Below are 14,715 nucleotides of genomic sequence, written 5' to 3'. Positions count from 1 at the left end.
AGCATCGCAGCCCCGCGCGGAGCGCAGGCTGCGCGGGTGCCGCTGTGGGAACGCCAACTCGCAAAGCAGCGGGCTGAGCCGCCGCCGGGACCCGCCGAGCCGCGTCCGTTCGCCCGGCCGGCGTTTCGGTGCGGGCCAGCAGATGGCGGCGCCGCCCCGAGCCCCGCGCACGCCAAGCGAGCCCCGCTCCGGTTACAGCCCTCCCCCGCGCCCGCCCTCCGCGGCGGTGTCTCCCTCCCCGCCGCCTCCCCGCCTGTCACTGCCACGCCGGAGAGCCACCATGGCGCACGGCGGGACACGCGTGTCCGCCGCCCGGCTGCTGGCGATGGTGCTGCTGGTGCTGCTGGGAGCCGCCGCCGCGCCGCGCTGCGCCGAGCCCTGCGGGACGCGCGGAGCCCCGGAGCCGCGGAGGGGCGGCCGCTCCCGGAGAGCATCCTCGGCCCGGGAGAGGGTCTCCCTCGTCAGCACCTCCTTCGTGCTCAAGGGGGACGCGTCTCACAACCAGGCGATGGTGCACTGGACGGGGGAGAACAGCAGCGTGAGTGCGAGGGGCGGCGCGGGCGGGTGGGGGGTCCCTGCCCGTGGAATCACCAAGTTGGAATAGATCGAGTCCAACCGTTCCGATCTGCCACTAAACCGTGTCCCTGCGCATCTCGTCTACCCGTCTTTTAAATCCCTCCAGGGTTAAGGACTCCACCACCTCCCTGGGCAGCCTCTGCCGGTGCCCGATGATCCTTTCTGTAAAGAATTACTGCTTCGGGCACCCCTTCCCCCAGCCCTGCCCGCGCCCCGCTCCCACCGCCGGGCTCGAGCGCTGCTCGGGGGTCCCCGCCCGGGATGAGCGACGGATGCGAAGCCGCGCCGGGATCGCTCCGGACCCGCGCACCCTGCGCCACTTCGGCAGAAGTTCGGAAAGTTTGCGAGCGCGCATCTCGCGAAGCGGCCGGGAGGAGGAGGAGGAGGAAGGCTTGGCCCCGGAGCGGCGAGGCAGTGTGTGACCGCCCGGGGCTGGGCGAAGGGCTCCGCGTAAAGGAGCGGCGGCGCGGGGATTATCTCCTCCGGCCCCGCACAAAGTCCCAGATTAAATTGTCGAGGTTCTAATCTTTTCACCGCGATTCGGTCCTCGCCGTGTAATCTCCCCCGCGCCGCGCTCTGCCTCCTCGAGCTCCGGGGGGAGAAAGGTTAAGAACAAACCAAGCCAAAATGAAAATCACATAGAACCCAGCCCTGGGCTCGAGGGGGTGCGAGCGGCAGCAGCGGGTGAGCAGGGAGGGCTGGGGCCGGGCGGGCTCCCCCCCGGCGGGGCTTCCACCCGCAGAGATGCGGGAGCGGGGCGGTCATTCCCGCAGAGATGCAGGAGCAGCCGCAGCTCTCCGAGGGCTTTTACAGCCCAAAAGCGCGCTGGGACCGGTGTTGCTGCGTTAGAGCATCGGCGTTTACAACTTTTCACCGTGTGCCTTGCCTTTATTACTGGTGTGTTTCGGGCATCAGCTCTCCCAGTGAGCGCCCGCGATCTGCTGTTAACTAATTCTCAGTTTCAGCTCCTCTTGATTTCTTTATGTATCGCCCATTAGTGGGTGCGTGTTTGCACGAGTGGTTTTATGGATTTGCTGCTTCTAATTTATCCTTTAATGAAACATTATATCGTAACAGTGGGTGTCACAGTTAAATATTACATAGCACCCTGCGCTGTCTGTGTAACTTCATAGGCAGGAAAACATTGTTATGAAGGCTCAAGATCAACTTTCTCCTGGAGGATTTGAGCGTTTCTGCAAAACTCTTGAGTGTTTTTACTACAGTTTATCTAAGCTCCGACTCTGCTTGAACTTTGTGAGTTTAGCACAAAGTTTACTTAAACTTGGCTCAGTTCAGAGAGTTTGTGTTGTACTTTTCATAAGTATGCTAATTATCCTTTCGCCGGGATCTGAAGCCCTTTTTTTTTTGCCTGTTTTACTAGGGACTCGCCGAAGATGTGGAGCTGCTAAGGCTCCTCTGACGGGGATGCCGCGCTTCCCTTGAGCGCGTTCAGCACTTGTGTTAATGCTCTTGTATAATCAGGTGTCAGAGTTGGAGTCGGCATCATAACGCTTGACGCTTTCAAAGGCAGTTTTTTGTTTGCTCAGGAAGGAAGCGTAAGATGATGGCCATTTTCTGTGAAAAGAAAATGTTGCAAATCAGCAGCATCAGCTGTTCTGATTCTGTCCTTCATTTCTCTGCTGTTAGACTGCTGCCGTTTTTTGTGGACAGGGCTTGCAGAATGTTTGGACTACTTCCTTGAAGAATTCAGTATTAATAAGTTGGCATAAGTTCATTTTTTGACATAAAAGGCAAGTAACATGCTTTCATGCAAAGCACTCTGCACTCTGAAACGATTATAGAACTTTGCTAATCCACATTTATGACTACTGGTCTCTCCTCGCCTCTCTGCAAAGATTTAATAACAGATGCTGCAGTGAGGGCTTGTATTGCTAAAATGTTATTATTTTTTCGCAGTATGCTACAGTTCACTTACTAGAATGTTATCAAGTAGTCTCTTCAAAAGCAAAGATAAGTGACAACTGTCAGAATAAATAAAAATTATTACAGTCTTTGCAATTTAGTTCTTTTTTGTTTGCTTAGTTATTACCTGCTAACTCAGCCTTGCAGGATGATGCTCTCATCGTGAATGCTTGCAGATGTTCTCTACATGCAATAAAACATACTTCTGCAGAGTTACTTGAAAAGTTTGTTTCTTACTCTGCCTGCCATCAGGTGATTGTTTGAACGAGTGACCTAGGACTGAAAGACTCTTTGCTGCCTTAGCCCGAATGAGAACAGCCAGTCTTTGCACTGGATGTTTTGCAATATGACTGTCAGCAATTTCTTTTTCACCTTTTATTCTTGTTAGCTTTGTTTTATCGCACACTTCCAATAGAAAAGCTGGTTTTTAACAAAGGCTTCCAGAGAAAGAATGATTTGTAAAGACAACTGTAGAATTATTATTATTATTATTATTTTTTTTTTTTTAAAGTTGTGGGAAAAAATACATTAAGCCCAATGGAAGCAGGATGGGCTTGAAGGGTTTGGAGAGAATTTTTCTGCCTGTATGTATGTAAGATTAAAACAATTGAAAATAAGTATCTGCTCCAAAGCATATTTATGGTAGTCTTGAATTCTGTTTTGTTTTGGTTTTTTTTATTGTTTGTTTGTTTAATTAATTATTACACTCTGTTTTAAGTGTTTGAAGGTAGGAATACTAAGATCCAGTGCTTCTCAAACCTGGCACTATGCCCTGCATTGTTAAAGCTGTGGCAAATCTTGCCTTGCCTCGCCTCAGAAGCACTGTTGTGCTCCAAAGCATTGCAGTCAAGGGGAGGACCGTCACTCACGGGATTTTGGATCAGGCCCTGTGAACCTCTGGAGGCGCTAAGCAATCTTAAAGTGTCACCACGCACATTTGGCACCTCATTGGAGGTACTCAGCACTTTGTAAACCAAGGAGCTAAACTAGTTCCTTTACCCTTTACAGCTGCAGGGCTGAAAATTTGACAGTGATGAGCTCCAGATGACCATATATCCTCTTAAACACCTCACCTAGTAAAATAAATGAAGAAGAAATATGCAGTAGGATTATTCTGTTGAGCTCTGTGATGGAGAGACAAATAACCGTAAAAGCAGAGGGGGCAGCTGTGTTTCTGAGGAATGGTCACCTTGTTCATTGGAAGTGCTACCATGGAGTACTGATGTGTAGATCAAGGGCAAATAAATACATTTGAAAGGGGCAGAGGTCAGGTTGATGTGCACACGGAGCTTTAAAAAGCTTATTTACGTCTTGTAAATTCCATGCTGCAATAGTAGGGGCGTGTGACTTTTGCTTGTGTGAGATGTCTTGAGAGAAACTAAGTAGTCTGTAAATTTAATTGGTCTCTCTCCTCTGCCTTCTTTTCTGTACTGGTGAAATCTGATGGGTACTTTATTATCCTTTCGTAATGCCATCATTTTTATGAATTAGGGAAATCCTGGATTTGGTAGCACAGCAGAGTATATGGTTGCACTGATTGTAAAGTGAGCCTGAATAGCTGGGTAGATGACCGTACCTTTCCTTGCTTTGTCAAGAGAGCGCTGTGCAGGGAGGTTATATAAATTGTTTCCTGCTTTGTGTTCTCATTACTTTTATTTTGTATTCTAATAATTAATTATTTATATATTCCATAAATGGTAAGCCTGTCTCCAACCTTTCTTGACAATTGGATGCATAGTTAAAACCATCACTAGCGATGCAAGTCTTGCAGAGCTGGTCCTTCTAATATCAAGAGCGTTTCTTGTTAGTGACTTCCCACAATTAGTATTTCTGCTTTCTGTCCCCTATGCCTACAGAAATCTGTTGTGCACTATTACTTTCAAACAAAGGCTCATGCAAGTGGAACTAATTTCCTTTCCAGTCTTAAAATATCATAAACTGAAGACATGACAGGTGGGTGGTGCAGCATACCGTTTATTCTGGTAAGGGCGAGTGACTGACGCTTGTGTAACTGATAAATAACACGGAGTTGTGCATCAGAATATGTACAGGTAGTGTGCTTACAGAATAGCCTCTTAGGGCATTAAGCTGAATATGTATGTTCCCAGATGTACTGAAAATACACTACCCTTTCTCATTTGGGGAAAAACAGTCAGTTGATGACAGCTTTTAAAACCCATACTTTTCCCTAGAAGAAACATCATAGTCATCCCAGTCGTGTTAGGTAAACAACCTTCTTTGCAAAACTATATTCTTTTTGACCTTCTTGGAGGAATTCGCATGGCGCATTAAAGCTAACTGATTTAACAGAAAATAAAATCAAAGCCAAACCATAAATACAGGAAGAATGAGATTCGTATTCACAATTGATTTTGATTCACGGGCTGCTCTTCATGCTGTGCGCAGACTGCTGAAGTGTTGCGAACAGGACTTCGGCCAACTAGTTCTAAGGCTGCAGCTTCATGGTGCCAGTGTTTCCTTTTTTTTGTTTGAGGTCAAAATACGAAGCCCATGTAGAAACTTATTTTTCCATTAAGTTGATATCATGATCACTCAAAAACACGTAGCTCTTTGTTATGGGAAAAGTAAGTATCCACACAATTATTTTCCACACTTAGTATTTAGCAGCAACTTTTCAGAAAGGAGAGTTTATCCAACATCTATAGAAACTGCTACACACAAAAACTTCAGCTCATCCAGACTTTCCAGTATCTTATATATGGACACTTTATTTAAATTAAAAAATACTACTCTTTGCAATACAGTTTCACAATATATGATTTGTAGAACTCAGTGATCATTAAATGTATTCTTCTGGCAAATATTTAATTTAATTGGTTTTCTGTTTTGTTCTGTTTGCAATAAATTGTGCTGAGGGGATCTATAAAAAGCATTGACTTCAGTATTACTGTAGCAGTATCTGCAACGGTAAATGTAATTATCTATCCAAACTGGGCAAAAGTCCATTTGTGGTAAGATTTTGGTGCTGTTTCTCAAGAGTAGCCAGCCTACTAAACTGAAACTAACGGGAGCATGAGGTTAAAAATCTTGATGGCTCAGACGTTTGATAAATGGCAGATGTATTGCAAAGTGAAAGGCAGATTTCCCATAGGGAGTTTTTTTTATTTTTCAAATTCCTTGAGATGGTGGGGCGATAAAAAACAAAGAGAACTCAAACCCAATAATCATATCTGAATGGAACAGCAGAATCCCACAGGGAAAGCAGAATGATTTTAATCTGACTGAAGCAACTCAGGAGTTTAACATCTTTTTATTTCAACCCTTCCCCCCCGCCCCCCCCCCCCCCCTTTTTTTTTTTTCCTTTTCCCCAATGTTTGTGGCTTAGTTCATGTATTTGTTTTTACCAGCCTCTGTTTTCCCTCTTTTCCAGCCCTGGAGCTTGCTAGTCATGTCACTGCCTGCTGAGCTGTCTCCAGCAAATTCCAGCTGCTAAAGAAAAGAGAGAGCACCTCTTCACAACCCCCAAGTAGACACTTAAAACTGATGCATAATTTAATTAGTAAATGTGTGTTTCAGACGTGCTCGTGCTCGAAAGTCCTGCTCTGCACGTGGCCCTTCTCACCTGCAGCCATACCTCGTTTTATCTGGTTTGCTGGTTTAACTGGCATTACCTGGTTTGCTTTGAGCAAGCTACTAGCAGCCTTAGCTTGAGTAGGTACTACTGTGTTGATGTTGGGATGAGCTCAGAGAGTTCAAATTCAGGAGGGAAATTTAGCAGTGAACACTAAAGACAGAGAGTGGATTGAAATGCTGTCTCTGACACTGCTGATGTATTACATGCATATGATAAGCCAAATCTGGCTTAAACAATCATTAGACACGTGTTCAGGCTCTTGATAGCAGGTTCAGGTATCACAGTGGGAATGCAATGCATTCTTCCCTAACTTGACAGCATTAGGAATCTACTGAAAGAAATGAAGACATCCCTTTCAATTTTATTAAAATTAAATAGATGAGTAGATTGTTTTTGAAAGAACAGAAGGAGAGATAGTGATGATCTTTTCAGAAAACCAGTAATCATTCTGCTAAAATGGGAAGTTCTGTGAAGTATGGACCACGTTGTGAATTTAAAACATGAAACCTTTGAGGTTACAGAAGTTTTTATGTGAAGCCTTTGAATGTCCAGATGAAATATTTTTATGGTCCTGTCATTTAAGACCAAAGGATGTTAGCATAAGGAGAGATACTCTGCAGTAAAGTGCAAGTGGGATCCTTCCAGTTCCTAAAAGCACCACTTCATTTGAGCAAAAGCTGGAAGTGTAGGCTGGAACTTGTCTGCAGTACATGATGGCTCACCATAGCTCAGGACGAAGCTTGATGACCTACAACATTCTTTCAGCGTTTTTTTTCCGATAGTCCCACATTCTTTACTAAACATTCACTTCCCCAGTCCCTTGCCCCGGTAATAATAATTTAAAACTCTAATAAATCACCAATGATAAAACCACTTCTGAAAGAAAGAATGGATGATGTCCTTTGTCGCACCTTACTTCAGCCATCAAGTCTAAGCTTCTGCAGTAAGAGGGAGTTGGAGATGGTCCCTGGATTGATCCCTGCCCTGACAATCTTAACAGCTATGCTTGAGAAAGCTTGGATGAGGTGATTTCTGAAAGCGTGTATCACTCTGCTTATTGAAGAGGGTCCTAGATGACTAACTTGGATGAAACACAGAATTTATTTAAAGTTATCCATAACTAAAATGTCTGGAGTTTGTTGCTGCTTAAGTTATTTCCTTTGTTCCTTTCTGTAACATGGCTGTTGGACTTTCAGTTACGGATTAAGATTTTGTTGTGGTGAGCATTCCACAATCCCCAGTGCAAAAATGCAGGTGCAGCTCTATAAAGATTTTGTCATTAGTTTTATCTACATACATCCCTGAGAAACAGAACTGTATGCTTAAAGGATGCACTGTAGTGGAGATAAAGGTCTAAGTTTCAGTCCAAGGGCTGCTCCAACAGCTGTTCAAGTACTCTTTTTTCTGATGACTTGCAATATTCATACATAGGCAGTCATGGGGGCAGGACCTGAAATTTCCCTTCTGAGTTGAGAGTTAATCAGGATTTTAGAATATGCCTACTCTGTGTGTATGTATGTAGGTATGATTTTTAGTCTCCGTCTCTTTTGTCCAAACCAGTAGTTCCGCAGTGTGCCAAGAAAAAGTTCTAGCAGTAAGGGTTGAGAGTCTTCTGGGAGGAGTTGTGTATTTAAACTCTTCATGCAGAAGGGGGAATTGGACCCTTTGGCTGTGTGAGCACTCTAAGCCCAGTGCTGTTGTGGTAGGGGTGAGGAGGGCAGTGTCACTCCTGTCAGAAGCTGTCTTTCAAAGGGAGCTACCCCTGTGTGCTGTGAAATGCTTGGTGTCATAGGTGGCACATCTGCTGGACTCACTGGCTCTGCGAAAGTGAGTGGAGAAGTGACGTGGTTATGAATCTTATTGGATTTCACCAGCCCAAGGTCAGGCTGTTATGGAAAGAGGAGAGATGCTGAGGTGCTAGTGTCTTGCAGGACCAAGGGGGTGTGTGCCACCCTGGGCAGAGCTGGTGATGCTCTGGGTAGCCCTGTCACCACCTCCTCCAGCTCTGAAGGAGTGCTGTGGTGTTCATGGTGATACCTCAGTGAAATGTGAGTCCAGTGTAACATAGATGCCTAACTCTGGTACTTGAAGATCGTTGAACAGACTTAAAGATGATGTGACTAAAAACATTTTCAGTGAAACTTAACCTGTATTTGGTATGTTTTTTTCTGCCCTCATTTACCAGAATACTGAAACAGCTGTGGATCTTTCTCAGTGTTTGCACCTCTTCTACTCTTGTAGACTAGTAATTATTTCTCTGAATAACATTTATTTTGGCCTTTAAAATTTTCCTTTCTAATTCACTCTTGCTAGCTTTTTAATAGCACCATCTGGGTAGGACAGTACCTACATACAATAGTAAGTACCTACTGTGTGTTTAACTGGCACATTTTTAGAAATGTGCATATACACGGAGATTATTGTTCATTTCTGGCTTCCCTCTAATCTCTCTAATGTCCTTGTGATTATCAGGGTTTTCTAAAAAGAAAACCTCAGAACAGTAAGTAGGTTTTTTTTTTTTGCCTTTTTTTTTCTAAAAAAAAGGTAAGTCATAAACGCATCTAAATAATTTGATCTTTAGCAAAAACCTAATTTCTGTGGTTTCTGTGCACTGGTGAAATTTTGTTCTAGTTGATGAAGTAGATATATTTAATGTTTGTTTTTTCCCCATTCAGTTAATCAGAAATCCGTTCCTTTCATGGTCTTTGGAAGCTCGTTGGAGGTATGGTAAAACTGCATGAAGTGTCGTAGAAGTATATTTCCAAGCATCAACTACTGGGACATGTTCTGATTCCTGCTGAGTGGTCGGCTGATTCTTACTGGCCAGTGTGTTCAGTTTTAGCAGATGGCAAGCTACATTTTGTGAAAACACATTTTTTTATCACTGTTACTGTCCCATCTCTGCTCCCCTGACCGAAAGTAGCACAGGGAAAGAACAGTCTTGTCCTGCATGTGTATGAGCAAGCTGTGGTGTACTGGGGCTCTGCTCTGGATTGGTGGCACCTAGATGCTTCAGTAATACCAATAATTGATAATGATGGTGACTAAGGATTGAGCCGTTCCACCTATAAATTCTAGAATTGCATGGCCTGGTCTCCCTAACTCAGCTACAGCAGAGAAAAGTAAGTTTTCTCAGGTGTGGAAGAACAGCCTGCTTATCGTTAATGTGTTCCATGCTTGCCTCCACCAGCAATTGTCACTGCAAACAGATGCCCAAGAGGATGAAGCTGGAGGGTTAGAGGAATATGTTGGAATCACACTTTGATCTTTGGGCAGTGCTTCACAGTGTTAAACGTGACTGATTTTGAAGAAATGGTTGTTTCATCATTGAAAACACTACTGTATTGGGAATGGTGGATTGCCATAAAATCCTCCTGGGTCTAAGTTCAATAAGGTATTTTTCCCTGTGTTTGCTAGCAAAAAAATACCTTGTAACCTGCTCTTTTCACAGGACTGGAACTGCCTGTGACTCTGAAGCATCTAAATCTGCAGCAGTGCTTGTTAAATCTTGCCATTTGTGGAAAGCAGAACATTTTTTTCGGTTCTTTTACGCTGCTAGGTATTGCGCTGGGTGTTCAGCACAAATAGGCATCAGTGTTTGCATAGGTAGAGATATGAGTGTAACCCTGAGGGAAATCATGAACCCATATTGCATAACCAGCTCTTTTTTTTATGCATGGTTTTTGAGGGGTTCCATGGATGAGGCATGAAAATAGATATAAAACAAACAAAAGCAACACATGGCAGCAACAGGTGAATTGCTTTCTGGTTGCCAATGCCAAACTTTCTGGTTGCCAATGCCAAACTTTCTTTGACAATGAATTGCTGCGATGAGGCAAGTTTCCATTGGGATGTAGTGCACGTACAATGTGCTCCCAACATTTAGCCTGTTACAGAGCTCATGAACTGAATTCCGAGATTTGTAGGAATAAACGTCTGGAGATGCCCAGAGACCTGGCTGGTGATGCTGGAGACCTGTGACTACATGCCATTGGATTGCACTGAAACACTAGCGCTCTTTTGCCCAACTAGCCTCAAACTGCAGTGGTTTGAAGTTAATGCAGTGGTTTGAAGATTTCCTCAGTGGGAAAGGAAGTCAAAATTGAATGACTGGGATCTGCTATGCGTTTGTGTCTGTGTACTTACAGACTCTAATCTTGATGATTCTTAAATAAATAAAACCCCAGTATCCTACTCCATGACAGACTGGTATTAACACACCTCTACATCTAAGTTCCCATTTAGTTTTTAGAGTGATCCCGCTTTATGGGGGGCCTGTTGGGACTAGTAAAGGTTCACACTGGATTTAGCTGATACATACTGGTTTGTGGATATGCTGCATGAACTTCATTCCCTCTGACCTCTAACATGTCTTGCAAGCCACACAAGTTTAATTGCCATGTACAGGACTGTGGAGTCTTGGGTATTGCAGTATTTCGTGTGGTTAGAGCATAAAAGCAGGCAAGCTTTTATGCTGAAAAGCTTTCCTCTCCCAGGCTGAGGTGCCCCTCCTGGCACTAGGGCTTCATCAGAATTGCAGCTTTGATTTAGAGGGCCATTTCTTATTTTACTGATTGGTTTGGCTTTTAATTAGTGGTTTCCTATGTTTCCCTGCCTGTTACTCAACCACACAATGGCAAGCATGTCTAAAGGTCTCAGCTGCCTTGAGAGCAGTCTTGAAACACGTTCTCTGCCCTGAGTGAGAAGTACAAACTGAACAGAAACTATGCAAAACATCCTTGTTGGGAGTCTGCTGGCTTTGGAGTGGGAGCTGTCCCCTGAGCACCAGTGGCGGTGTACAGAGGACTGACAGCGAGTTCTCTGGTTGCCCGTGGCTGTGCTGGTATTGGGCATAGAAAACTGGGAGGCTGTTAACTATTGGTGATCCTGAGCTTTTGTTTCCCCTGGATGAAAGAGGCTAGCACTGGTGAAGTCAGCTGAGTTCTGATCCTGTTCTTTTTTAAGGGTTCCCAGCCTGATAAGAAAAAGAAATGTGAAGGGATCTGGGGTTATTTTTTTCCTCTCTTGCATGTGACATCCATTGAGGTGCTACTGAGCACATGCAGGAGGGAGGAGGATGTGAGTATGGAACAAAAGTGCCCATATTTTTTTTAGCAAGCAGACCATTATCAATGTTTTAAAATTCTCTTGGGTCACAGCTGTTATTATTAAACTCTGTCTAAAACCACGGTAAAGAAGAGAAGCAAGAAAATATGTTGCACGCGTCAGCCGAACAGCATTTTTGTAGCTCTGTGAAACCTACTTTGTGATTCACTGATCAAGCTGTTAGCTCCCACCAGCTGCTGTGAAGGAAGATGCAGAAGGAATGCATTCCCCTGCATACAGGCTGAATTGGGCATCTCTGCTTCAAAATTTTAAGATAGAGCTTAGCAAACACATTTTCAGTTAATAATGAAATACATATGTTCATCTTCATGCAGCATCTCTCAAGGGCTACTGTGGCACTGAGGGCCACTAACGAGATCTCTTTTTCCTTCCTTCCTCCTTTTCCAATTGCTTTAAAACAGATTTTTTTTTATGAAGTGGACTACGTTTAGAGGGCTTTCAACCTTAATATTCCTTTTAATAATCTCATTGCTCCTGGAGAACTCTTAAGAGACGGGAATTTTAAAATTCATTGTTAACTACTTTGTGCCCTGTGTTCCATTTCTTTACTTAAAAAGGCCTTGGGGGAGAGGAGGGAGATGATTGATATCAGGCTACAGTATATAATCAGTGTGAGATCTAGGTTGTTAGCTGGTAATTATCAATACAAAATATTTTTTTCTGGTTTAGCTAACTGCAGAAAAGCTGCTTCTTAAACTGGCACGAAGTGGCACCACTGGAGAACTGAATGAAAGGCAAGCTTCTTTGTCAGTGAGTGGACTTGGTTTGGCTTGGTCAGTCTGCAAGCACGTAGGAATGTTTGAGCTGCTATTGTGTGTGCTACTGAGGCAGGAGATGTTTTATGAACACTTGAGCTGCATGAAAAGAAGACCCTCAACTTCCTGTTTGAATGAATATCCATATTATTTTGAAGGATTACATCTTGGTTCTAATGTTTGTGACTGCAAAGAGACTGTTACTGAAGATGAGTATGTAAGGCTAGAGCTGGATATAATCTTTATCTTGTTTGCAGAAACTGCCAGCAAGTCTGGTTATTGCATTGCTGAATTTTGTGAAGTATATCGAGGCTCCCTGAGGGAGCAGGACTCAGTCCAGCGTGATGTTTCACAGGGTTCGGTAGCTCAGAAGTCAAGGCTGTTTTGATGAGAGCACTGAAATTCACATTTAGAGATAGACCGCGTGCCAGGAAATAATATAAAGAGTTCACATTCTTTGATCTAGTCTATTGTATGTGGAGGGTTTGCACAAAATATGCAAGCTTTTTATTTTTTGTAGCAACTAAAAAACTTGTATTTATTAACTGATCCCGATTGTCGCAGTCCCTGTCCCTCAGTGAGAAACTCTGCTCCCCTTTAGGCAACTTTCTGTGTCTGTCTTTTGTTTCTGTTACTTTTCTGTCTGCTTTTTTGTGTGTGTCTCATTCCTCCTCCTGTCTTTCTTTTCTCTGTCTCTGTGTGTCTCCTTTGTTATTCTCCGTTTCTTTCTCTGTATTAAATCACCTTTCTCACCCCTGAGGGCTTAAATAGCATAATCTTCCCAGTTCCATCTGGAAAAAACGGACTTCAAAGCCATGGTTAGTAATGACACAGACATGTCATCAGTTTGGGAGCTGCCATTCCAGTGAATATAAATGTTCGCGCTTGGTCACATATTTCTGCAGGCTTGGACAGACAGCGTGGCATTCCTTAAGGAAATCTTGTGTTCATGGCAGGATCTGTAGCTCTAGAGGCTCCAGCAACAGCAGATATTTAAAAAATTGTTGTCCCCAAAATACATAATTTAAATTGAAACTTGCTCAGGAGCAGTGTATTTCACCTCATGCCCTCAGCTTTAACCTTTGAAGTGATCTCTTAAACTCATCTAGGGTTAATTTGGGGTTGGGGACATGAAGCACAATATATACTGCTTCTGTGTCAAGCTTCTGGGTGAGTTTAAATGAGCATAATTAGAATCAATTAGAAATGAAAGACTCAGAATCCCATTTCCAGTCATCCAGTTCTGTAATCTGTACGTGCCATTTAATAACAATTTGTATACTACCCATCACTGGAATTATGCTGCTGCTCATCCAGATTTAATCGAAAAATAATCATAATCTATTCAGTGTTAGATTTAATGAAAAATGAAATATTGTGATCAAAACAATTTCTGAAAAGTCTGTTACTATGTATTTTACTGTCTGGATTAAGTTCAGATGTTGGTGCATGTCATTCTGATGTGTGACTTTGCCAAGTATGCTTCATTATTACTTTTTGCAGCTTATTTACAATAAATTTTTTTTTCTTTACATGAAATGAAATATTTACAAGCTGTTACTTATTGCGGGAATTCAATGAATGAAGCGTCTTTTAAAAACAAACACAAGCTGAGGAAGGCAAAGACAGCAAATGAGTGTGAAGCTGTCGTAGGAGGGAAACTCCAGCTCATACATGCAAGCTCCGTGGTGTTAGCTGAGCCTCGAAAACATGGGAGTCAAAAGCAGGAAAGTGCTACGGTCTTGGATTCTGGCATAGCTTGTTTCTCTGATGCAAGTGCATTTACTGTGCAGTCACTACAGTTCATGGACTGAAAGAAGATGAACAGATTTAGAGTGCTTTTATCTAACATGAAATTGATACTGTCTTATGGGAATGACTTCTAAGAAGAATATGAGAATATCTGTACTAGGCTGGACCCGTGGATATCTAGGGAAGAGCGTCAGACTTGGGTGAATGTTTTGTGATCCTTCACCAGACAACTTTTCTGGCCAACAGCAGTTTGTAGCTGAGGGGTAACTGTAAAAGCTTTTCAAGTGCAAGAAACATACCTTGTTTATAAACATGAAAATGAGAGGGAAGATGAGTGTATGTACTTAACTGCAGCAGTTAGCCAAAATCGCTAGTACTGAATTTCTATGGATGACGTCATCCTTTTCACAAACCTAAATGTTCAGATTTTTGGATGTGTTCTCTGAGTGATTTAAATGTGGCTCTGTAACTACATTTTAGAATTTCAAAACAATTTCTTACTATATTACTTTAAATAGTATTTACATTCCAACAAATTATATAGTTTACAAGGTACTTCTTTTCTACTATAAGTTTGCCACAAGTTTGGGAAGTTTAAAGGGTGCTACTTCTGTTGAAACAATGTTTCTAGCAAGAAAGTTGCATGGCAAAAATATTTTTCAGGTGTCTTTTTGTTTTTATTAAAGCATCTTTTGAGAAGTGTTGGATTATGGAACTGTTATATAGAAAAAGTACTAAGTGTCCTGACTGGTTCTCCTTGGTTATTTAATGTTGCATTAATATTGAATTAATGTTGTTAAATGGACAACCTCATCTGAGCAAGGATTAATTTTAAATCCAAGCCATTATTCTCTTGATACATAAGCAATACAGTATATATTCTTATCAACAAGTGAGTCTCATTTTTAATTTATGAAAGTTTACCTGGGAGTATTCAAATGCCTCATCCTTTCCGAGTATTAAAAATGCCTTTGATGTCTCAACATT

At 42.9% G+C, this 14,715-nt stretch overlaps 1 protein-coding gene across 4 annotated transcripts in view; it reads left to right on the top strand.

The window, feature by feature from the left end:
• The first annotated feature begins 272 nt into the window (after positions 1-272).
• Positions 273-14,715, top strand: part of SORCS2 (sortilin related VPS10 domain containing receptor 2) — a 558,809-nt gene continuing 544,366 nt past the window's right edge. For all 4 annotated transcript variants that reach the window (XM_054065304.1, XM_054065302.1, XM_054065303.1 and 1 more), the window contains exon 1: positions 273-538. In XM_054065304.1, coding sequence (XP_053921279.1) covers positions 281-538 — 258 coding nt within the window. In that variant the 5' untranslated portion in view covers positions 273-280. The remainder of the gene's footprint in view (positions 539-14,715) is intronic.

Source organism: Cuculus canorus, chromosome 4, assembly GCF_017976375.1.
Source record: "Cuculus canorus isolate bCucCan1 chromosome 4, bCucCan1.pri, whole genome shotgun sequence".
NCBI classification, from domain to species: domain Eukaryota; kingdom Metazoa; phylum Chordata; class Aves; order Cuculiformes; family Cuculidae; genus Cuculus; species Cuculus canorus.
The sequence above is the reverse complement of the archived record's forward strand: the minus strand, read 5'-3'. Positions and strand labels throughout refer to the sequence as shown.